This window comes from Sciurus vulgaris (genome assembly GCF_902686455.1).
Source record: "Sciurus vulgaris genome assembly, chromosome: 6".
Lineage (NCBI taxonomy): Eukaryota > Metazoa > Chordata > Mammalia > Rodentia > Sciuridae > Sciurus > Sciurus vulgaris.
In genome coordinates, this window is record NC_136466.1 from 13,004,085 (window position 1) to 13,027,825 (window position 23,741).

Consider the following 23,741-nt stretch of genomic DNA (forward strand, 5'->3'; position numbering starts at 1 on the left):
CATCTGCCAGAGACCTGGGTCATTGCACATGCCCACCAATGACAGTCTGAATGAGCACACTGATGTGTCACTCCCATTCCGAGGCCCCAGGTATCAGGAATATACTCTAGAGGACTTATTCTTTCTCAGGCAGAGAAAATAGTAGGGGATTTTAAAATGAGAAGTCTTACAGCAACCTTAATCCTGCATAAGAAGCGATTTATAAGCAAGGAGAACTACTAGTTACTTGGATCACAACGAAGGTATCCCAGAAGATTAACAGTTACTAAATCACTTAAAGCAAAGCCTCATGATGACGTATAAACCAACATTGATTCTTCATTGTCAATTTATAATAGAAGGAGAAAACAGGAAAAATATCCTGCTGTCCTCTTTTGTCAATGAAATGACAATTCACCAATTACTAACCATTCAATTTGAATCTCAATGCTAAAAGTGAGGGCATAAGCTAGTTTACTGCTACAGCTTCAATTGCAAAGCATGGACTCGTTACCTAACTTCACCTTCCATCATTCTTGATAAATATTTTGTGAGCAGCTACTATGTGCCAGACACTATTTTAGTAGGAACCAGGATTGAAATATCTTGCTATCATGTTTCATATTTTTCCTTTTGTATCATCTACTTAAAAAATTCTTGACAAGTTAGGCATTTTAAGAAAATCACAAATAAGGATAGTATTATTTTATTTGGCCCTAATTAGAAGTCTCAGCTATGTGTGCTCTGCTATAGTAATGTGGGACTTTATGCCCCTCCCTGAAACAGTTCAACACACAGACTCATGTTGGATCACACTCCAGATCAATTAAATGAAGTGAGGTGGGAAATAAAGCACTTCAGGAAACGTTTTCCTGATCTTCACACTGATTCGAATGTCTTTGTTCCTTCTGTGGCTCACTGGCAAGTGCTCAGTCCTCAGCAAGGCTTGGGGACCCAGGCACTTCCTGTGTCCCTCACATCACCATGATTGGGAGGAGACAAAGGCATAGGTTCAGCTTCTTGCATCCTGTTCATCACACTGGTTCTGTGATCTCAAGGAAGACTCTGCAACATCCTGCAAGGAGCTCTGAACCCAGACATTATTTTTAACTCCCAAAAGTGCTTTGGGACATGTGAAAGCCACCATGGACTTGCTTTCAAAAGGGATGACACTAAACAATGTGAACACCTCTGGACAGAGTTTCACCAATAAAACCTGAAACACTATTATCACCCTCTCATACCTAATGGAGTCCGAGAAACCCTGTGGTCAATTAACTGATGACTGACCATAACAAGGGAAAACTGACTTTCCAGGTGACTGAACACCTGCTTCTGAGTCTATGACCTCCTCCACACCATCTGACCATGACAGCCAACTGACTCTGTGTTCTTCTGAGAGATCTGAAAATCCATGAGTCACACCCATCTCACCATCTTTGTCCCTGATGTCTCCTAGAGAGTCATATCATTGCCATAACTAGGACAGACTCCCTCTATCACCCAGGGGTCAGCTTGAGCAGCCATGCCTTTGGCAGGACTTCCATGACCCTCCTCTTTAAGAGAGGCTGTCTGGTGACCATTTGCTATCACTGAGCTCTGTATTTATTTATTCATAGCCTTTGTTTCTATGAGGTTTTCTATTGTCCCTTGTACATGCATTTATTTCATCTCCTTCCACTCCCTGTTACCTGACAGAACAAAATATAGGTTCCCATTATTGATGTTTCCTTACCTGTCTTGTTCCCCCATCCTCCTCCTCCTCTCTCTCTCTCTCTCTCTCTCATGTCTTTGTTCCTTCTGTGGCTCACTGGCCACTGGCTCCATATATATATATACACACACATAGAGAGAGAGAGAGAGAGAGAGAGATCTGCAGAAACTAGAGAACTCAGTGTCTATTTTGCATTCAGTTCAATCAATGGGCAGAATGCAGGGATTTCTCTGGGTTTAAATTCATTCACCAGAAGGACTTGAACAAGTCATCTAAAACAGTCTCAACAACAGACTCTCCTCTGCCCACCCCCATTCTTAAGCTTACTTGACCCAAACCATGACCCAGAACACTCAATCTTCAACAGAAATTGATAAAGAAATATTCCTTCTTTGCTCTGCCCTCATCAATAAAAAAATACAGATGGTGAGACAATATGAAGGCGTGAACCCCGAGTGGAGAGGTGACAAGCACACGTCATCGTTCTGTCTTACAGATGGCCAGCAGTGGGTTTCATAGGAGGCGCTGAGTTAAAAGGTCCTGGATATCAATTGGAAAGAAGAAGGAGCAGAAAATTGTTTGGCTCATTTTTTCCTTTTTGGGAGAGAAATAGAATGAGAAGCAAACAAGAAGCGGCTGAGGAACGGAGGATCTAAAAACGCTCCATTATTTTCAAAACTGTCAAATTGCAGGGAAAAGGAATGCAGGCATTAACATGCTGAACGAAAGAAATCTGGCAGCAACTTCAATGATCTTAGCAGTACTCCTGGCCAGAGTGTCCCCAGGATTCCTCCAACAAAGGCCACCTTCCCCCTGCGGATTGACCCAACAGCTCCCCTTCCTTCTAAACCCTGGCCTCACTTTCCCTCCATCCTTCCCCACCCCGGTTTCTCTCCTCTCTTTCCCAATTCCTATTATCAAGCGACGCATAAACACCAGGAAATGAGAAACTGGTTGCTGTGGAGTGATACTGAATACAACTCTGGGGAAAATGTGTTCGCAATTTTTACGAAGCAGGAGCATAAGCTCAAGGAGAAGATTTATGGTAATGAATCATATTAATCAACTAAATTAATATATCATTTCAGTGATTCATAGAGTAACAATAACAAATAAGAAATTGGACTTAAAAAATATCCCAACCAAGTTCAGGAATCCAGACACAAATTAAAGATTAATTTGTAATCTACTCACACACAGAAATCAAGGACACTGTTTCATCATTTCTTATCAAATATGCAAAAACAGTCACTCCTGCATGATTCTCTTGCTCTCTGACAGTGCACCTTGTAGCTCATGGAGCATATAAAGCAAACTCGTATTCACCTTTTCCTGTTTTCATGCTAGTATGGCAGCAAGTGTTTCTGAGTGTAAAAGGAGATTCGAGAAGGACGATGAATTTCAGGCCACCACTGTCCAGCATGGTTGGTGCTAACGTTGTGTGACTGTCCAAATTCAGTGTGAATCCATTAAAATGATGGAAAATTAAAAATTCAATCACTCAGTCATGCTAATCACATTTTAAGTTCTCAGAGCAAAACCAAACTACTACCTACCACCTTGGAGACTGTGGATGTGAAATATTTCCATCATTCTGGAAGTTCTACCAGATGCTCTTAAGTAGCAAATGTTTATTAAAACAGGTAGAGATGAGATATCAGTACCATGTGAATTACCTAGCCGTTTCACATTTTTCTATTAATGACATCTACTGGCACAGTTATTCAATAGTGTCTTTTTTTTTTTTTTTTTTTTAACCAAAGTGGACTGGAAACTTCACAAAGGTGGGGCTCTTGGCTTGGTTGCTACTGGACCTTCAGAGACTTGGCAAAGATCTTACACAAAGCTGACGTGTGAAAACTGTTTGTCCAGGGACTCAAGGATGGAAAGAATGTCAAATGGCAACACCAGTCAAAACAAAAGGGTCTCTCCAAAAGCTTACTGAGGGAGGAACGTTGTTTTACTACCTGTAAAGACAAGTGTCTATTTTCCTTACTGTTTCCCCAGAAGAACCCAGAAATCGGTTCCACCCATAACATATGTGGATCTTTTTGCCTAGATGAGCGAATTAACCCTAACTCTATCAGTTGAGGAAACTGTGAAATTAATTGTGTTGACATCTACTTGGGCAGAAAACAGTTAACCCAGCATGACAGGGTGACGATAGTGACTGAGAACTCAGAGGCCCTCCAGAAAAAGCTGTTTTCATCTCATTATGTCTCCTTGATAATTACGACCGACTCATCAGCCTGGGTTGAGCTCCGCGGATAATCACTTGCCTGCATATTTTTCGAAGGAGGAAGCATAATAAGGTAAAATCTGCAGACTAATTTATGACATTTGTGGATCTATTTTCAGGAAAAGAAAAACTACGACGCAGTAGGGGTTGTGAACGTTCTTTTGAGCAGTGTAGCTGTTTTGGAAAAACTGTGCTTAAAATTAAGAAAAAAAACTTCTCCCTTAGGTTCAAGAAGAGCAAACACATCCCACTTAATATTTATTCTACTTAGAAAAAAGTTTCTTACTTGCTGCCCAAATCGATCTCCTTTAATTTCAGGAGCATATTGTTAAAACAAAGCAAAATTCCTGAATCTTGTTAAATGTGTAGATTAAAACACTAAATATAGAAACACACCATTAGAAAACACGAGGAAAAAGTTACCAAGATGTTCCCAACAATAACATATTTGTGCAATAAAATACCCACAGAGGACTTTCCCTCTGGGTTCCAGGTATGCTGAAAATGAAAATGGAATGGAAAAGCTCTTTCTGCTAGTCTCCATCACCTCACTGAGCTTTTATCCTCAGCAAGTCAGATATCCGCTATCGTAGGGTTATTTTGCTAATTGGAAAACAGTGCCACACGCCTGTAATCCCAGCGCCTCAGGAGGCTGAGGCAGGAAGATCGCAAGTTCAAAACCAGCCTCAGCAACTTAGGGAGGCCCTAAGTAACTTAGTGAGACTCTGTCTCAAAACAAAAAATAAAAAGGGCTGCAGATGTCACTCAGTTGGTCAAGGGCCCTCGGGTTCAATCCCTGGTTCCAAAAATTTTAAAAAAATGAACAATTCAAAGAAAATCGTCAAATCTCTGTGCTAAACACAACACAAAAATCAATCAAATAAACAAGTAAAATAATAATAATAGTAATAATAATAAAATAGTAATAATAATAAAAACTCCAACAAGAATCATCTGGCTATATTCTAATTTGGGTCATAGCATCTAAAAACGTCATAAATAAGATGATAAACAACGTAATAACTACTCTTACCCAGAAGGGTTTAAAACAAGAAACCAGGTTTCTAAGTATTGCCATGAGGGTCACCAAACAATTCTTGCTGCCAATATTTTCCCTATGGAGTCAAACTGATCAGTAGGAAAGTCTTAACTTCAGGTTGGGGATAATGTTCAAACATAATCAGATTTGAATTCCATGGAAAGAGCTGAACTTGAGAGTTATTTGTTTCAATTTTAATTATGAAACATTAGGTTGTAGGTGGTTTGGCAAAAAATCAATTAAAATGCCCATCTGCAAATTGGGAATCCACATTTGTTTGTAAACTTCCTAATTAAAAAGGCTTGTTTCATCCTTTCTTTTTTTTTTTTTTTTTTTTCCTGTGCCCTTGAAGATGTGTTGCCCTGGTAAGAGGACAGGTGCTCACACACCAAAAAATTCCCTTACACTGTTGATCACTTTCTGTTATAAATACTACAGACGAAATTACACAAGAAGATACCAGAGGGCCTTCTGCTGCCCCTCGCCTGGGTATCCCTCTGAGATTTTTGCCCTCTACTGTTTGCTCCTGTGTTCATTTATTCCAAGCATTTGTTCACTTTATAGCTCAACAGAATGCCTAAAAAAGAAAAAGAAAAATTTCAACTGTCTTCTCAAGCGAAACAAAACCTTTTAATCTTTGCCGCTTTTCTTGGAGAGCGCAATTGCTTGAATGAAGTTCAAAAGAACTCTTAATGTAAAGACTTTTGTGGTGGGGGAGGGCATGATTAACCTGCAGTATGAATTATGCTTGTCTAACTTAATCTCCAGTTTAAGAGAATCACTTCTTTCGCTTTACTTTGATAACTGCCAACATTTATATATATTACACACTGCCTTCCACGTTAAAATACTCTGACAATCATACCTTCAGCTCTGAGTTAAAATGGTATCGACTCCAGGAAGAGAAGAGCTGTTTCTAGGAAGGCTGGGATTAGATGTACTTTAAGAACCACAGGAGGGCTCCCTGAATTGCCATAAATATCCTGCACAGAACTTTCAGGAAGCATTTCTAACATGGGGTTATCCACCTAATAAAGCTCAAGTCATATCCCCGCACCAGACACCATTTGCTATCCATATTTACCCACGCTAGCAAAATGTAGAAAGAGTATTCTTTCCAGCCTTTTTTAATTACTAAAATTCAAGTTGCTTTTAAAATATCATAGCCCCCCTTGAGATTTCAGGAGAGCTGGGGATCACCATGGCAATAAGGAAATGATGCCAACAACATCTTGGCACGAACTTGCTACACATCTCAGGAGACTTTCGCACGGGAGAATCGAACTTGTACAAGAAGCAGGCGCTCTCCCTTCAATCCTTTATTTTGGGAATAAAATGACAAATTTCATGTTACAGAAGGTAAATAAGAAAATGTTGTAACCATATGCCTTCCTCTAATATACACAATTAAAATGCAATATCAATCTGCTCTCCTGGTATGTAAAGTAAAAATGGAAAGCTAACAGACAGTGGCCCACATATGATGTCCATGTGCCAGTTTTCCTTCACTCCTTCATGCTTCACTGATCTCTCATGAACCAATCGCTCCAAATCCCAGGGGCGGGGTTAATGCATCTAAGCTCAAGGAATGTGCACATAATCTTGCCGTATCCCGTTATTCATGGGTTCCTTCATTCATCCTTTGAATCAATGTTTCCTGTCTACGCGGAGTATGCTAGGCAGGGAGGATCAGAGGTGGATATCACAGGATGGGGTAAACGCAGCAAGAGCAGTGTAATATGTGTGTGATTATGACAAATCATCCTTAGTGTGGTGAAGGAATATAGGCTGAGCATCCCTGGTCTAAAAACCCAGAATCTGAAATGCTCCAACATCTGTGCTTTTCAGAGTACCAATACAATACCACAAGTTGACAATTCCTCACTGACCTCAAATACAGACAAAATGCAAGTGCTGTTAAAAAAAAATTGGATAAAATTAGATATATACAATTTCTATTTTAAGTAATAACTTTTAAGTAATAAATTTTCTATTCATTCTCTTTAAGTGAACCATTCTCTGTATTCAGGGAACATTTGAAATGTGCACGGGAGGCCCCAGCAACACTTGCTCCAGTCTCAATATTTTAGCTGGAAGAAACCCTCCTACTTTGAAGTGGGTAGGGGCTGAAGAATGTGAAGCCAAGCTCAGGAGCAACTCCTTTCGAAGCTGCGGGTAGATAGATAAGCAGGGTTCTGCATTCTGGTGCACTTTCTGTCCACTGAAGATGAACTGACTGCTGGAGCAAACCTTGGATCCCTTCCTCCAAATCTATTACAGAAGTCCTGATGGAAAAAGCGAGGTTTATGGATGTCTCTGATTTTTTTTTTTTTGTCATTAACATAGAAAATTCACTGGTAGAACAATAAAGTGGTTCAATGAAATGTATAGAAATGGGCTGAAGAAATTTGTGGAACTGAGCCCCCCCGCACATAGGGAGTCCTCTTTTAGAACAGGAAATCCTCTGTGGAACAGGAAGTTCTTGTAGAACAGGAAGTTCTCCAGAGACAGCAACCCAGTAGCACAAGAAGAGGAGTTGCCAGAGTCATAACCAAGCCTCCTACTCCCTCACTGTGGGACACCATAGAAACTGTTCAGGCTTTGGGAAACTGTTTCTTAATCTAGAAAAAAGGAACAATATTTACTTTTCTGAGTTGTCAAGGTTCACTTCAGATGGTAACAGGAAGCTCTGAGACATACTTAGGTCTAAAGCCCCACTACTGTCCTTCCATCATCCCCAATAGGTGAGTCACCTGACAGAACACTTGCCATGGTATAGAAGAGAACTGAGAGACACAAGCAAAGGAGAAATAAGAGAAGAAAGTTCAAATCAAAAGGGGGAACTTTAAATAAGGGCGGGGAGGCTTTGTCTCTATTAACAATATCCTTAGGTCGATGTGAACATTTACACACTGAAATTACATCTAAACCAAACAGTCATTTCGACTCGCCAATGATTGCCATGCTTAGTGACTGCAATGAAGTCCTCCTTCCTTTGTTTTATGGACAGGAAAGTGAAGGGAGACATGGTGGATAAAGCTTTACTCAGGCTGTTCTTGCCGAGGATTTAAACAAGGATCTATTTGTACATTACAAACATTAAGTGCAAACACTCTTACCAACCCTAGATCTGAAGTTCAATGTCAAAACCAGCCGCTAGTTTATATGTCATGTTTCGATTTAAGAGGCTTCCCTCTTCAGACACAAATAAGTCTGAAATTGCTAAAGGAATACTAAGCAACTAAAGAATCCAAATGGTTCTCTGTTTATTCTCCTTAATGAGAACAGCAATGCAAGAAATGCTTCACAAATGCTTGAGGGCTAGTAATTTTTTTTTTTTTGAGACAGTAATGGTTTGAAAATTAACCTTTTGTCTCAGAATGAGTCTATTTGCTGTGAATCTTGGTGATATTACATTTCATGTCAAAAATCTTGATCATGGGACAAAAACCCATCAGTTTCATCTTCTCCACAGTTTACTGAGTAAATCATATTCCTTCTCAGTGCCTCTGTTTCCCCATATGTCAAAAGTCGACGCTGGGCTAGATATTTCTTGGCACCTTAGAGTTCCTGTGATTTTTAAGTGACTAACAAAGGTAAAATGTAATTTTATTTCTCACAGTCATTTGGTTCAGTTTTACAGTTTCTCTTTTGATTCCCTCATCTTCTGGCGGTCTTTCTTTTCTTTTGTTTTTAAAAAGTGAAAGGATATCTTGAGAGATAGTAGCTGACCATGTAAAAGAAGACTGATCTGATAATAAGGTGAGATGATTATCTTACATCCTTGAAATTGATGTTTCTCCAAACGAAGTACTCCAAAAAAGCTCCTCAATTTTGCACTGATCAGCCCTGGCAGTTTCCAATGAGTAATTTTAGCTTCAGGACCATGCTAAGGTTTGGAACTGTTCTATTTTCATTTGAGCCAGGGTCAGAACAAACATAATGCATTTCAACCTGCCAAGGACAATCCACCTTTCTTTTCCTAATCTGTAAGTAAAATTGCAGGAGTTTTGGGTATCAAAAATATTGAGACACAAGTGAACTGATCAGATTCTCATCTCGGTCTGCTAGGAGGATATATAAGGAAAGACAGTCACTGCTTCAGGTGAGTTCTTTCTACCTGAAAAGACACAGGAGTGCATAGTGCACTCTCTCTCTCTCTCTCTCTCTCTCCACTCTTTGAATGACTAACCTTATAAAAATAAATACTGAAGCATGCCACAAAAGTCACAACTACTTCAAGAGCATCCATTTCTGATTCTAGACTTTAAATAATTCTCTTTGTAATGCACAAAAACATTCTAATTTGTCTAAGACATGTGGAAAGCACACAGGTGTACAAAAAGACAGCTGGATGCAAGCCTTATTTCTAAAGTGAACATCTTGATCACACCTGGATTCTAAGACCTACAAGGTAGACTTGCTTTCTGACCATCCAGGTTCTTGTACCATAGTCCATTTCTATACTCCCATGTGGGTTAAATGAAGCTTTATATGTTTATCAATGATGTATTTTAAAGAGTAGAATATCTTGTGCTTTCTCAGGTTTACATCTCATGTATTGCATTTAGGCTCAGAGTCTGAGGTTATCTACCAGTGAGAAATACAACTTCTATCCTGGCTGGCTAAAGACAGAAGGAAACAGAAAGCTGGCACCTGGTATTATATGATATGATCTTAATATGGTTTAATTTTAACCATGGATGCATCAAGCCAGATTTCTAACCCACTAACAGATTTAAGGAATTTAAGTTCTTCTTAAATACTGTGTATTTTTAAATGCTTTCAATTTTATACAATGTTCCTTTCCATCAAGCAGAGAACATGTAACTTACAGGATGAAGCTCAAGTCTAGATATGAATGAAAAAAGCCACATTTCAGAAAGAGGCACTGCACATCTCTAACATGCATGTAGTTGTCACTTCATGGCATCTGCAAAGACTTGCTCATTCACGAATGCTTGTGTAATGAAATGCAAAGCTCTACAAGGTGGCCTCTCCCTGACACCTAGAAGAAATGACCTGACCAGGAGCACTCTTACCAATTTCCTGAATATACAGATCCAAAGAATATAATGGAATATACAGATCCAAAGAATATAATGCATATATTATCATCTAAAGGCAAATCAAGAATTTAAAGAGAAAATGAGAATAAGTATTGACAGCTTTAAATTACTCTCAATTCCCTACTTCTCCCAGATTAAGTAGAAGCCTGGAGCAATGAGCATGGTCTTCTTTGAGGCTCATGGCTGTATCTAATTTGGCAAAGGACACATAAAGTCTTATTTGACAGAACCCAAGAGAAAGGCTGAATTTATGTCCACAAGAAAAAGCTCATGTTAGAGTGCCTGGCTAGAAAAGAAGGTCTAGAAAAAGACACAGAACATGGAAAGTTTCTCTGAGGCTATGACCTTTTTAGAAAAAAAACACTAGCATTCTTGACATGAATGGACAGAGAGGGTCTAATCACATATTTAAATTTTTTTTTAATTTTGCATTTCAGGGAATAGTCCTTATTGTAAACATTTGACCTCCTTATCAAATATTCTTGAGTGATTTAATTAAGATGTAAAGTCATTTCTTTAGTAACAGCTCCAAAGTAAAGAGTTTTGATTGCCAACAGTGGAAATTAATTCTACCAGGGTTTGGGTGGGCCTCTTCTTATCTGTTTCTGCATCCTCAGAGACTAAGGCAGGGCCAGGTAAAGAATAAGCACTTGATACATATTTATTTGGGAATCATTGCTAGTGAATTAAACAGATCACATATTTCACAAGATGAAACATTATGAAATTACTGAAATACTGTTCTTAAAGTTCAGAAAAAGATGATAATAACATCAAGTTTGAAAGTATGTTACTGAATAAGCCTAAATCTCATTGTGTTACCATTTTATAGAATGAGCCTAGAAAAATATTTGAAAATATATTTTCTCCATAACATTGGATATTATAATTATAATGGAAAAACAAAAGTTAATTTTTCTAGTTTCTAGAGAACATGCATTTTATTGAGGTCAAGGTGGGGTTATCTTTAAAACTGCAATAAGAGCTAAAACTAAGGATAAATATTCCCACTTCGAGTTCATGGTACATATCAAAAACTTTCCAATTTAAATCTTTAGGAGTGACCAGATTTGGTAAAGAGAAATCCATGAGATTGGCAGAATGATACCATGTCTCCGAGGCACCATTTGCTTCAGAGTAAAACAACTTCACAATCAATATAAAATTTTATGGGTAACCAATACAGATTGGATTGATGGTTCTAAATATGCTGAGGTGACAAAATGCCAGGAAGGATCTGGGCCGCCTCATACTCTTAAGTTACATCCTATAAATAACCCTGCTCCGAAGACCCGCAAATGGAGAATTACAGGAGTCTAGACTTAAAGTAATAAAGAGGTTTACCAACATTTCCACATCGTTCTTGCTGAGCTGGGGCTTGCCTTCCAGGAGGATAAAAGGATGCTCCAGGAACGATAGCAGGATGTTTACCCATTGATGAATCAGATGTCAGCGCGACCCAAAGGCACTTACAACTTTGGGATGCTTTTAAAATCACATTCCATAAAAGGGTAACAAAGAAGAAACCTAACTCAGCAAGCACTTGGGGCTGAGGAATTGGACTTTGATGCGATTTTGATTCAGTTCCATCAGGCTGTGACATCCTTCGGGGTGACACCTGGATAAAGTCCTCACATAGCAAGGAGGAGCGCATGCCCCATTCTGCAAGGGCATTGATGGCCACAGGGAATCACCACTTCTACCCGAGCGCTGTCTGACTTGCTTTCAGCTCCCTGGCCGTAGTTCCCTGCTCTTCTCCTTTATGAATCTGCATGCCTACCCTCTCAATGGTGAACACATAAGCATATGTGAATTGCAAAGCATTATGAAATTGTTACCTCTTATTGCACCACTGTTAAGCTTTATCAGAGCAGTGATCATGGCCTGTTCATTTCTCATACACATGATTATGAAGAATAATGCCAACTCTCATTTTGTAAATGGTGATTCTGTGTAGGAATAGGGTTAAGGGCTTTCGATGCATGATTTCTGCTCCTCATGATGTTCTGCAAGATACTGTCCCCATTTTACAGACAAAAACTGATTGCCAAGCAGCTTAACTTACTCACAAAATTCATGAAGGCATGCACACTACTTGTACAATATTGCCTATGCAACTAGAATTACTCCTAACCATTGAATAAAATGGTCAGTGAGTGAAATGCTTTGAAGACTGCCATTTAAAATTCAAGTACAATTATCTTTCTTTCTACATGTAAAAAAAACAAGACTTACTGGAAATTAAAATTGATTGGAATAGTTCCTGGCCATTTTGAATACTCTATAAGCCCCCAAGTTGAGTAACAGCTATTATATTATCCCACAACAGAACACAACCATCACACCAAATAATCTTCCTCCTGCCTCCCAAAAAAATAGCAAATATTTATGCTGCTGATTCAATCTGGGGCATGATGGGTTCAAATAAATCAAGTTTTTATTATAAAACTTGTCAAAGCTTTTAATATGACAGGAGATATTATGAAGTGCCAAGAGAAGGCTCTTATAAGAATTCTCTCTCAAATGTGTTCCTTCAAAAGGAAAGAAAGGAGATGTGGAAGAAATTTTTGAACCATTCTATGAAAATTCAGAGGACACTTAATGAAATTTGTTGAGGAAGGGCTGATGAAGACAAATCAAAGAGAAACGGATCAAATGAACCCAAATATTTGAAGGAAAAGTGTGTTTGGTGAAAAATATCAAAACCTCACCCAACCTCGAAGAAAGACACCCTGTGAGACATGGAACCATTTGCTTTCTTTTCTACATATGCACATGGATGCAACTGGAAGAACAAAAGGAAGATTTAAGCTAGGTATTCTGAAGCGAAGAAAAATAAAGAGGGGAACTTCCTCTCTCACACTGAACTTAATATAAATTTACTGTATGAAATCAGGGCAATAATGACGCAAAAAAGTATTCAAGCAAATCATACAGAGCATAAAGTCCTGAAAAAGAAACCTATTTAATAAAATATTTAATACACGATATAGTTTAAAATCTATTGGTAAATTAACTATTTGAGGAAAATAGAGTCTCAACACACACATTTTTAAGTGCATTAAAATGTTAATGTCATTATAACATTGTATTTGAAATTACTAGGACACATAATACATATTAGAATTTTCATAGAATTTTTTTTAAAGCTGTGAACCAATTCAAGGTATCTAAAACATAAGAAGAAGACTTTCTATATTAAAAATTTAAATGATCTTCATGTGAAAAACAACATTTAAGACTATTGTGGTAAAATATTAGCAGTGAATTTGACAAGTAAAAGTTTTCTATATTTGAAAAGTGTTGAATTCTTTTAAATAAAGATATTTGACATTTTTTAGAATAATATAATCTATCAGAGAATTCAGTGGAAAGTGAATAGATCAAGAGATCAAACATCTAATTATAAGAGCCAAGATATTTTAAAAACAATTACAATTATTACTTATTTAGGCAAAGATGGCAAAATGTCAAAAACCATTAAAGTGCTTATTATTATTTTTTTCTTCTGGTGCTGGGGATGGAACCAGGGCCTGTCTATGCTAGCCAAGAGCTCTACTGCTAAGCTCTGCTACAGTCCAAGTGTTTAGCTTTCCGTAGTGGCAACTCAAAATGATTTTATTTCCATTTTCATATTATTTCCAAATTATTGTTTTTAGGAACACATAAGTAGACTTTTAAAATTGTAAAATTATTGAACGCTATTTTTAGTGTTGTATTTTTAAGGCACACAATTTGGTAGAAAAAAATAATGATTTTGAACATTAATCAAAGAGGAAATCCCTACAGTATAATAGATGCAAGAAACAGTAATTCTAGTTTTTAAAATATTTATTTAAGTTGATAAAAACAACAATAACAATGAAAACAGACATAGGATTCTTATTTGGTTTATCTGAATTTTCCGAATTTTCTGCAAGGACTATTTCATGTGTATATTTAATGTGTATACACACACACATAAATATTTTCTTTTTTTTTAGATAAAGTGTTAGTTCCTATTGATGCTATATACTTATTGGAAAATGTGTCTCTAAAAAAAGCATCAGAAGGAATATAAGATATGGTCTTCATCTTTCCTGCGTGTTCCACACAATTCACATTTTAGAATTATGATACTAGTTAAAAAATACTTAGTCTTATAAAGAGTTAAATTTCATTACTGGTTTGATGATATTCAACAAGTGGTAAATAGTTGGTTTGTTCTGCATTAAGGATACATTACTCAACAAATGACAGACATCTCTGTGACTTCATGACCAGAGTAAAAACAATATATCATTCTCTCTAGGAGAGAAACATCAGTGTCATTTTATGATTGTTTCTTAGAGATCTGGAGAAGTTTCAAGAACAAAGGGGCCAGATGAATTAAATGAGACCCAAGGATTAATGTTGAGAAGAGGCCCACACTTCACCTGCTGAATATCCAGGATCCCCTTCCTATTCTTTCCTTAAAAAAAGCAATGTGTAATTGAACATAGGTTCTGCATGCTATTAATTATCTGGAAATGGTCTATTCATTTTAGACTTTTTTTTTTTTTTTTCATTGCTCTTACCAAAAAAGCTGAGAAGAATAATGTGGAGGAGGAAAAGTTTATTTGGGGCTCCCAGTTTCAGAGGCTACAGTCCACAGTTGACCCACTCCATAACTGTGGGGCCAACGTGAGACAACATCATGGTGGAAGAGCATAGCAGAGGAAAGCAGCTCAAGACGTGGTAAACAGGAACCAGATTCTTGCTCACCGGAAAAGTATAAACCAAAGACACACCCGTGACCATCTTCTTCAGCCTCACACTACCTGCCAACAGGATCCACCTAGTTAATCTATATCAGTGGATTAATCCACTGATTAGGTAACATTCTTATAATCTAATCCTTTCGCCTCTGAACTTTCTTGCATTGTCTCACACATGAACTTTTGGGGGTTATTCCATATCCAAACCATAGTATACATATGTGCTGTTTTTAAAAGATTGAGAATTACACCAAAGCCTACTTACAGTGGATTTTATTTTTTGTTTTCTGTGTGCTTCCTAAGCAATGGTGAGAACACAAATGGATTAAAAAGTCCATAACCAAGGATCAAAAGGAAATAGCATCCCTTAACAATGCTTATCCTTATCAATTCATTTGAATGAAAACTAATTGTATCTGTAGCTATATAATTGTCTTCTAAAATGAATTTCACTCAACATATCCAATTGATAAAAAATAAAAACACTCTCACGATCTATCTAGAAATATTGTAAGTGATATCTCAGATTAAGGAAAAACTTGAAGTATGGATTCCAATGCCAATACACAACCTATTCTATCTGTAAGCACCACCGCCAGGCTTGATCAGTCAGCCTGAACCAGGTGGGCAATCAAGATATTGAGATCACCAAGACTCCCATGCCTATGGATGCCGGTGTCTACTCCATCACCCAGAAGACGTTTCTATATTGCAATTATGTTGCACACTCATTTCATTTATGATGAACACAGGCAAACTTAATTCTTAGAGAAGGTGAACAGTAAGCCTGGGAATATCACTCACTTTCAACATATTGAAATGGTCTGATCACCTCCTGCCAGTCCCAGCCTTTTTTAGAGCACAGTTGCTTCTTTGGATCTCAGCATGTGATTCTCATTAATGGCAGCAGAGGGGGGTGCTGGAGCCCTAGGTCACCAGGCTAAGGCATTAAAACAGACCTTTGCAAACCACCAGGCTCACGGACCGAAGGGGGGGAAAAGTGGGAATTTCCAGGTCCCAGTAATGCTTTCTGACATATGAAAAGGGAAAATAGTTACACCTTTCACTGCATCACTGTGGGAAACTAATTTGTTTTGACATACTGAGAAGTAATCTGATGTTCGTATTTATTCTGAAAAGGCTGTATTAGCTAAAAACAAATTTCATGAATAAAACCATAGATACATAATCAGATGTGTACATCAACTGAGCATGTCTGAGATGTAGGGAATTAACTCATAAACCTCTCTTTAAAGAAATCGAATCCCCATCACTATGAAATCTTTCCAATTTCTCTCAAGTATAATTAGCACCCAGGACACAACTGCCCCCAGGAGCGCATGGAAACATTACAGCCAGCACACACGTATGCACTGGTCTGACGCTCTGATCCCGTGCTTCTTCACAAGCCTCATACATGATGGGGACTGAAAAGCTATTTCAGTGCTATTCTTGGTACCATGGCCGTCACTGAACACCTTCCTGAGTCGCAGCCTGTGGTACAACAAGCTGATGAGTGGACTTCTTTATTTATCTTCGGTTTATGAAAAGCTACTATCTAAAATTCTCCTTAAGCCTAAGAAGTACCAACATATTCCCCCAAACTCATCTGGTTAGGCGAAGCATAGAGTGATATTTGGGTCTTCAAAGGCACAGAAAGAAGGGGAAAAAGCCCTAAAGAAACCACAGTGAGTGATAAGGGACCTGGTGTTACAAGTATTAAAAGAGATGAATCGCATTAACCCCTACCCTTCCCCATTATATTCACTGCCCAGTGGAAACAACAACAGAATTACTAAAATCCCACACTCTCTAATGGGATGGTAATAGGATTCAGAGGCCATTAGGGTAAAGGCAATCCATATTTTACGCTGTAATAAGCTCAGAGTGAAGTTGCTGCACCCCCCTAGAGCTCAACAATTACCAATTTAATATTAACAAATCCACAAGCGCTTTCAAAATTGTAAAATACACCTGAGCTAGAAGTCAAAGGTCAATTAAAAAAAAAACTGTCCATATTTTTGTGAAGTGAAATCATTTAACTAAATTAAAGTGATTTTTTTTCTTTACTCTGATATTGATTATTACTCATTCCAGAAAGTGTTAGAAATGAAGGATAAGGTGATTTATTATAAGGTAGTTATAATTTACTTCTAATGGTATGTTTTTATTCATGCCAAATACATTCCATTTTTTTTAAAGAGTTACTTATTTTCCCCCATAAACACTTTCTTATTGAAGAAGAAATATAAAGAAGTATCCTTGGTGTTAAGAATTTCCATATAAGATGGAGAAACAGATTTAACAGGACATTCTTGGGTGAAGGAAAGGGACCAGAGAAGCAGAAATGAATGTTCTGAAATCAAAGACTGAATGAAGGGGTGCATAGGAAAGATTAAAACAAACTATCATTGTGCATTCCAATAATTTAACATACATATTGTCTGGGGAATAGCAAACTGACAAGCCTTTTATGTTTACAATATACCTTAAAATCATTATTTAGTTGGATTAATGTTTATATTATACTGTTGTCTAAATAACTTCGATTGTGACTGTGAGGCTTTTTATATAAAAGAAGCAGACAATGCATTTTTAGGAAAATGTTTTGATTGGTGAGTTCTTAAATTTTTGCGGGAGATGAAGGAGATGATTTGTTTATTGTTAATCTGCATGTTCCTCTTTTTACGTGCTCTAATGCAATATTTAAAAAATAGACTCCTTGATGATACACAGTGTTTCCCACCCACAGAACAAGTGGTAGCTCCCTGCCCCCATGTGCTACGTTGGGGATGCTTCAGGTCTTCCCAAGTCTTATCGTTCCAGTGCTGTTCTCATCAAATACATGGGCATTATCCCACTCTACACTCTTTATAAAATACTCCTTTAGACAACATCAGAAGAAAACAACAGAGCACAAGTCTCCATAATAAAGGAAGAAGGCAATTGAAAATAGCAATAATAAGATAAAGATTACTATCTTTATCTGCATACTTTTCTCACTACATTCTTCGTACCTCTCACAAAACTCATCACACTCTTCCACATTTAGAAATGGTAATACCTGGAATTAATTTGATTCTACATCATAAAAGATTAAAAATGCCCAGGCCTTAATTCCAAGTTCTTTCAACTTGAAATTTTTTTTTTTGGCATTTTTTTATTGGTGCATTATAGTTGGACCTACTGATGGGATTTGTTGTTACATATTCGTTCATGCACACAATATAACAATATAATTTGGCCAGTATCACTCCTGAGCACCTCTTTACTGTATTTCTGCATGCTATGAGTCTAACTTTCTACTTAAGAGCATGACTTTACTAAAATGGCCAAATCCAAAGCAAAAATAAATACAAATGGGAGAGGAATGGGTGCTAAGAAACTAACCATATGCAGCAGACACTGCTCAGTCACCTAAAGGAGTCCACTAACTTGGAATGATGGTATGGTCTCTGAGGAACCTTGTGATAAGGCTACAAACTTAAGTCTCACAGAGTTGAAAAGGAGATTGGGACCTAATAGGTTCATTAAGTTACAAGCAACCAGAGACAGGTTGAGTTCATCAAATACAACAAGAAACCAAAGAAATGGGAGCATTTAAGAAAGAGGGTTGGGAAAAACAAAAAACAAAAACAAAAAAAAAAAAGATAAATATGATTTGGAGGGGGCATAGGGAAAATATGCTCACATAATGACCTGGTCCCCGAGATCAAACTGAAAACACTTTTCTGTGCATTTAGTCTGTATCATCCTTTCTACATCATCAGTGCCTCACAAATTCCTCATTCTGAGTAACCACTTAATCCATACTCATGCTTGCATGCTCAGAGTCCCTGGTCTCTATAAGCAATCCTAATATCCAATTTTCAATATCTTGACAAGGATCTCTAATGCAGAGCGAGGCAGTCACCAACTTTAGGGTCCCTCCCCACAAGAATTCTATCTTCCATCACAAGTTACAGGATCAGAGGGCAAAGAAAAAACATCTAAAAAGTACACACACCCCCCAAGTGGAACGATGGGTCTGTTTTGGAACTTGGGGATTCGGATCTATTTCAGGATGTACATGAAGAGTTGTACCTCTTTAATTAATTTGTCAATGCATTGTGATTACTTATGTATTTCAACATTGATTCAAGTGTTATGGAATAAACAATGCTGCTATCGTTAAGCCAGGGCTCAGTGAAGCAGCAGTGCACAAGCCAGACGCACAGGGACCCTGTCCTCACTCAGCTGCCCAGCTTATGTGGACAGTGGACAATCAAAACACATACATGGTGAATGCACTGCTGCAGGATCACAGAGTGGGAGTGCCTTATTTAGATTTAGGAAAACTTCTGGGAGGAAGTGACTCAGACCGAAAAAGGAGTGAGCCTGGAGGAAGCTGGAGTGTTCGAGGAGACCAGAGAGATGGACATCAGCAAGGGCTGGATTATGAACGCTCTAAGGACTAAAAGATGTTGGTAGGGATGGGACAGAGAGTGCAGAAGGAGGACAGATGCAGAGGCCCAGAGACAGGGGATATAATGTAAGGGAGGCATCCAGTTACAATATAAACTTCTCAAGAACAGGAAATAAATGGTATCTCCTTCATTTAATAATTGGTGACCAAGTAAGTAGATTACACATTGTAAGTGCTCCATCAATATTTATCGAATATCTTCTAGGGACCTCGAGGTGATGACTGAAGCCACTGTGACCTACAGTTCTTTTCAATACTCCACAGGGTCACTCTGTAAAAATGCTTAATAGTTCTTGTTTCACTTAGGGCAGTACAGGGTTGGTGTGTGCATGTAAGTTGTAATGTCTCTTCCCGGTTCCATGACTTCCTGTCACCTCCCACTTCCGCATTTCTGACTATTGCCCTGTAGGTATTATGTTTGCAGCCCTTGATATGGGATTGATCTTGGAGGAGGCTGAGCTAAGAACACAATGCTCAACAGCATAAATAAATAAATAAATATGGGAATAGCTTATTGATAGATAGTTCCAAGTCTGAGTGATATTAACGCACGAAAGACATGTTATGTTCTAAGCCAACGCATATAACCTCGACTTAAAAGAGAATCATTCATTCTTAGATTCACATGAAATCTGAATCCCTATGGCACTGTTTTCTCTTGCATGGGATGGCACGTGAGAGGCACTGACAAGTGCACTGTCAAATACTGTATGGCTCCTTACCATCCATTTCTACACCTTTTGTGTATGAATTTTCCAGAGAAAAACTTGATAAGCATACTCAATAGCACAGCAATGTGCTGGGCTGTCAACAATTTTAGCTTTATATATAAAATAAATCACAATTTTCTCACACATTTTGCAACATCAGGGACATTTAGTTCACAAGAACAAATAAAACTGCAACACATAAATCATTAAATCATTCATTTCAAAAAGTCAAGGGGACTCAATTGGCAGCTAAAATAGAAATAGTGCTTTGGATATAATAGTCAAGTGTTTTAAAACAATTTACCTTTTTGTTCTGGTAACATTTAAAAAAATCTTTAAAGATGGTTCTGGAGAATCATAGTCTGTTACAATAAACCATAATAAAGTAATTACAGCTTGGGCTTCTATCAAGGTTCTTGCCATGTAAATGTTCATTTATCTAAAATTTGCTTAAAACAAATAGATTAGATTCATTTCAGGAACAAGAATGACATGACTTTTCTGTTAACACTGATTAATGATTTCAGTTTCTAATGTCATTAGTCGACCATCATCATTTCACCATTTGAAAAATGGTCTCCAGAATCTGTGGGTCTCATCTAGACATGAATGTCTGCCCATTCCTTATATTCTACTGACCTCTAGAGACTACACGTGTGTGTGTGTATAAATCACATGCAATATGTGACAATGAACACATAATACCTCATAAATACCATACGGATTGAGAATAAAAGGATCTCAATTACATGAGCCCACTTCATTTTGGAAAAATATGCGTGATAACATGCATTCAAACAAAACCCACTGAGAGCACGTGTAATGCTAAGCACGTTGACAAGACCTTGCCTTGTGCTTCTCAGTTGGGTGAGTGATGTACAGGACTCAGAGAACAGTGAATATCAGCCAAAACGATCCTATCTTTGGTTTGTGACCTGCATCCGCTGCGGGTGGTAAGAGAGAATTCAGACTCTGGCTTGGCTTTTTCATAAAGCCAGATTTATTTTTAGTTGGAAGCAGATCATTTTATATGAGGATCTTCTCCCTGCAAATCCTAAGTGTCTGTATTTCTTTTTGACTCTCTTCCTGACCAGGCCAAGCACATAAAGTGTACAAGTATCTTGTGAGGCTCAAATGGCTTTGCAGTCCTGGCCTTTTCTCTCTTGCAATCTTTCTAATTATTCATTTGTGTTTGAAAATTCAACATTAAACTAGCTTCTAATTCCTTAAGAGTTATGCCTTGGGCTGGGGTTGTGGCTCAGCAATTGAGCATTTATTTGCCCAGCATGTACAGAGCCCCTGATTCAATCTATGCCTTGTTCACCTTGCTTCTTCTAGCACCTAGCACATGGTGCATTAAATTGTGTAAAATTAATAATGTCAATTAAAAAAAAAAAGCACAGTATCTTACCAGGAATATAGTCCTACTGTATCTTACCAGGGATCTATCCATTCGTTTTCTTTCTCTCTTAATACATATATAGATACACGCACATACATTTATTCCTTACTTGTAGAATGTGTGTATACATATCTACATATGTATAATTGTACACACAAATATGAATGCATGTTCTCCCTATAACACTTCTGACTAAATTTGCCAATGATTTTTCTAACCATGCTTCTACGTTGTAAGTTTTATATATTATATTACTGTCTAATTTTTCATTTAAAAAATGGCTTGGAAACTATAAGCCATTATACTACATAATCAACTACAGCTGTACATTTAAAAACTTCAAATAACTTTCTTTCTAATGGACTCATTTTAATGTAGCAATAAAAGAGAATTTTTTTAAAGTATCATGAAGACAATACCACTCTGTGCCCTTTAGCCTATAGCGTCAGTTATATTATATAGCATATATTTTATCACTTACATTACATTATACATTTAGAAATAGACATATCTTGTGAATTTTAATTTGGTACCTCGAAATGCTACCAGTTGTTAACATTCACATTTGTCTAATAGGGATGATGTAAGAGAACAGCAAGCTCTTAGATTAGACAGCGTTACAAAGCATATATGTAGCCTTAAGATTTTGAAAATGTCCGTGCCACATGTAAATGAGTAGGAAAGAAAATCAAATTCCAATTCTATATCTAGTGGATACAGAGATCTCCAGCCTTGGAAGACTTTCAATGGGTCAAATCCTAAAAATAAATAATTTATCAAGGATTGCCTGGCATGCATCCAGTGATGAAAATGGGATCAGACAAGTGTTGGCGAAAAACTAACTGGACTATGAGCACCAACAAACCACTTGCGTATTTAACGCCAGAGGAATATGCTAATCAGAAACCTAATCTACCCCCCAAGGTACCCTTGCTTGATCCACATGTCCTTTCAAAAGACCTGTTAGGTACAATTTCCAACTAGTAATTAAACATGGTAGTTGGTCTGGTGAGAGAGGAAGGGAGTAATGAAACCAGAGCTCTGGTTACTTTCGTGTTTGTTCCTTAAACAGCTTGGTAAGATGTCAACACATCAACAGGTATGGGAAGTCATTGTTGGTAACTCGAAAGATACCTCCCTGCCCCCAAATTGGAATTTAGCTGGTCAATTTTAGCAAATAGCTTGAAAACCTAGACTTTTTACATAATTAGACCTCCTCAATGATAATTCACGGGTTTGGATTTTTCCTGCTCAAATATGCCCTTCCTTATCATTAGTGGAGGAGCCAATGATTAGAGAAATGATTCACATCAGGTAGTCTGAGTGAAGGCAGCAAGGCAGAGAAGAAATCTCAATAATCCCTATGCTAGAAATTCAAACCCTGGATAAGCAGGACTCCACTCTATATGCAATTAGGATTCTGTCCAGTTAAGAGAAATTTGTAATCCATTCAGCTTCAAGCCTATGGAGCTACATTTTTCAAAAACTTGTATTTCAGCCCCCGATGGCTTAAAAAGTTCTCCTTACCAGATTGTCTCCAATTACAGAAATCCTCCCCAAGTACAAGGCTGCAGAAGTATATTAAACCTGCAGGATACTGTGTAGCTGGCTGTCTTACACAGCCTACAGCACACACAATCTCAATGAATGATGTAATACTACTGAAGCGACTCACCACAATCTGATAATCTATTTGTTCAGGTCACAAGAGTTGTCCTACTTGGGTGGGGAGTTGTCTTTGAACAGAAGGTTCAGAATAGTAAGGAAAGGATGGTATGGACACACTCATACTAACTTTAAGAGAACCCCCCACCTGCCCTTACACACACACACACACACACACACACACAGAAACATGAAGGATTTCATGTGGATTTCAGCAGATCTCTGGGCTGTCCAGTAATGATGGAAGAACTATGATAAATGCAGATCTGTGAGAAGGAAAAGATATAGCCACAATTGTCCAACCAGAGTCAAGAGTGAAAGGCAGCTCAGGTGCAAAGCTCAGCTTTGGTACTGCATCCCAATGCAGTTGGAGCCTAGCATATAAGAGCTAATGGTAATACCTTTAGGTTAAAGGATGCATCTCCAGTGGATGTAAGGATGTGTATGTTATGGATTTGTCGGTGCTGATTTTTCCAGGGTTTTCAGAACCCTCAGTGAACACAGAGAAGCACAACAGTCAAATAAGGCAGGCTGAAGGAAACAGGGGGAAAAAAATCCACCTACATTCAAGATACAAGACAATAATTTCTAAGCCTTTGGGATCTATTTTTTCCTTGCATTGTAATGCAGTCAAGTGTGTGAGTGATGTCTTTTGTGTTTGATAATGTCAAGTGTGAATGTCATGGGCAGACCCCCATCTCTGATGGTATTAAAATGGTGGGA

The 23,741-nt window shown here is 37.9% G+C and overlaps 1 protein-coding gene across 12 annotated transcripts in view; it reads right to left on the bottom strand.

The window, feature by feature from the left end:
- TENM2 (teneurin transmembrane protein 2) overlaps positions 1–23,741 on the bottom strand; it is a 657,515-nt gene that overhangs the window by 628,513 nt on the left and 5,261 nt on the right. For 7 of the 12 annotated variants that reach the window (XM_079145386.1, XM_079145385.1, XM_079145387.1 and 4 more), the window contains exon 1: positions 11,385–11,809. The exons of 4 other annotated variants lie outside the window; for them this stretch is intronic. In XM_079145386.1, coding sequence (XP_079001512.1) covers positions 11,385–11,694 — 310 coding nt within the window. In that variant the 5' untranslated portion in view covers positions 11,695–11,809. Of the gene's footprint in view, positions 1–11,384; positions 11,810–23,741 lie in introns of those variants that run through there. One more of the 12 variants, XM_079145375.1, reaches the window with a different exon arrangement.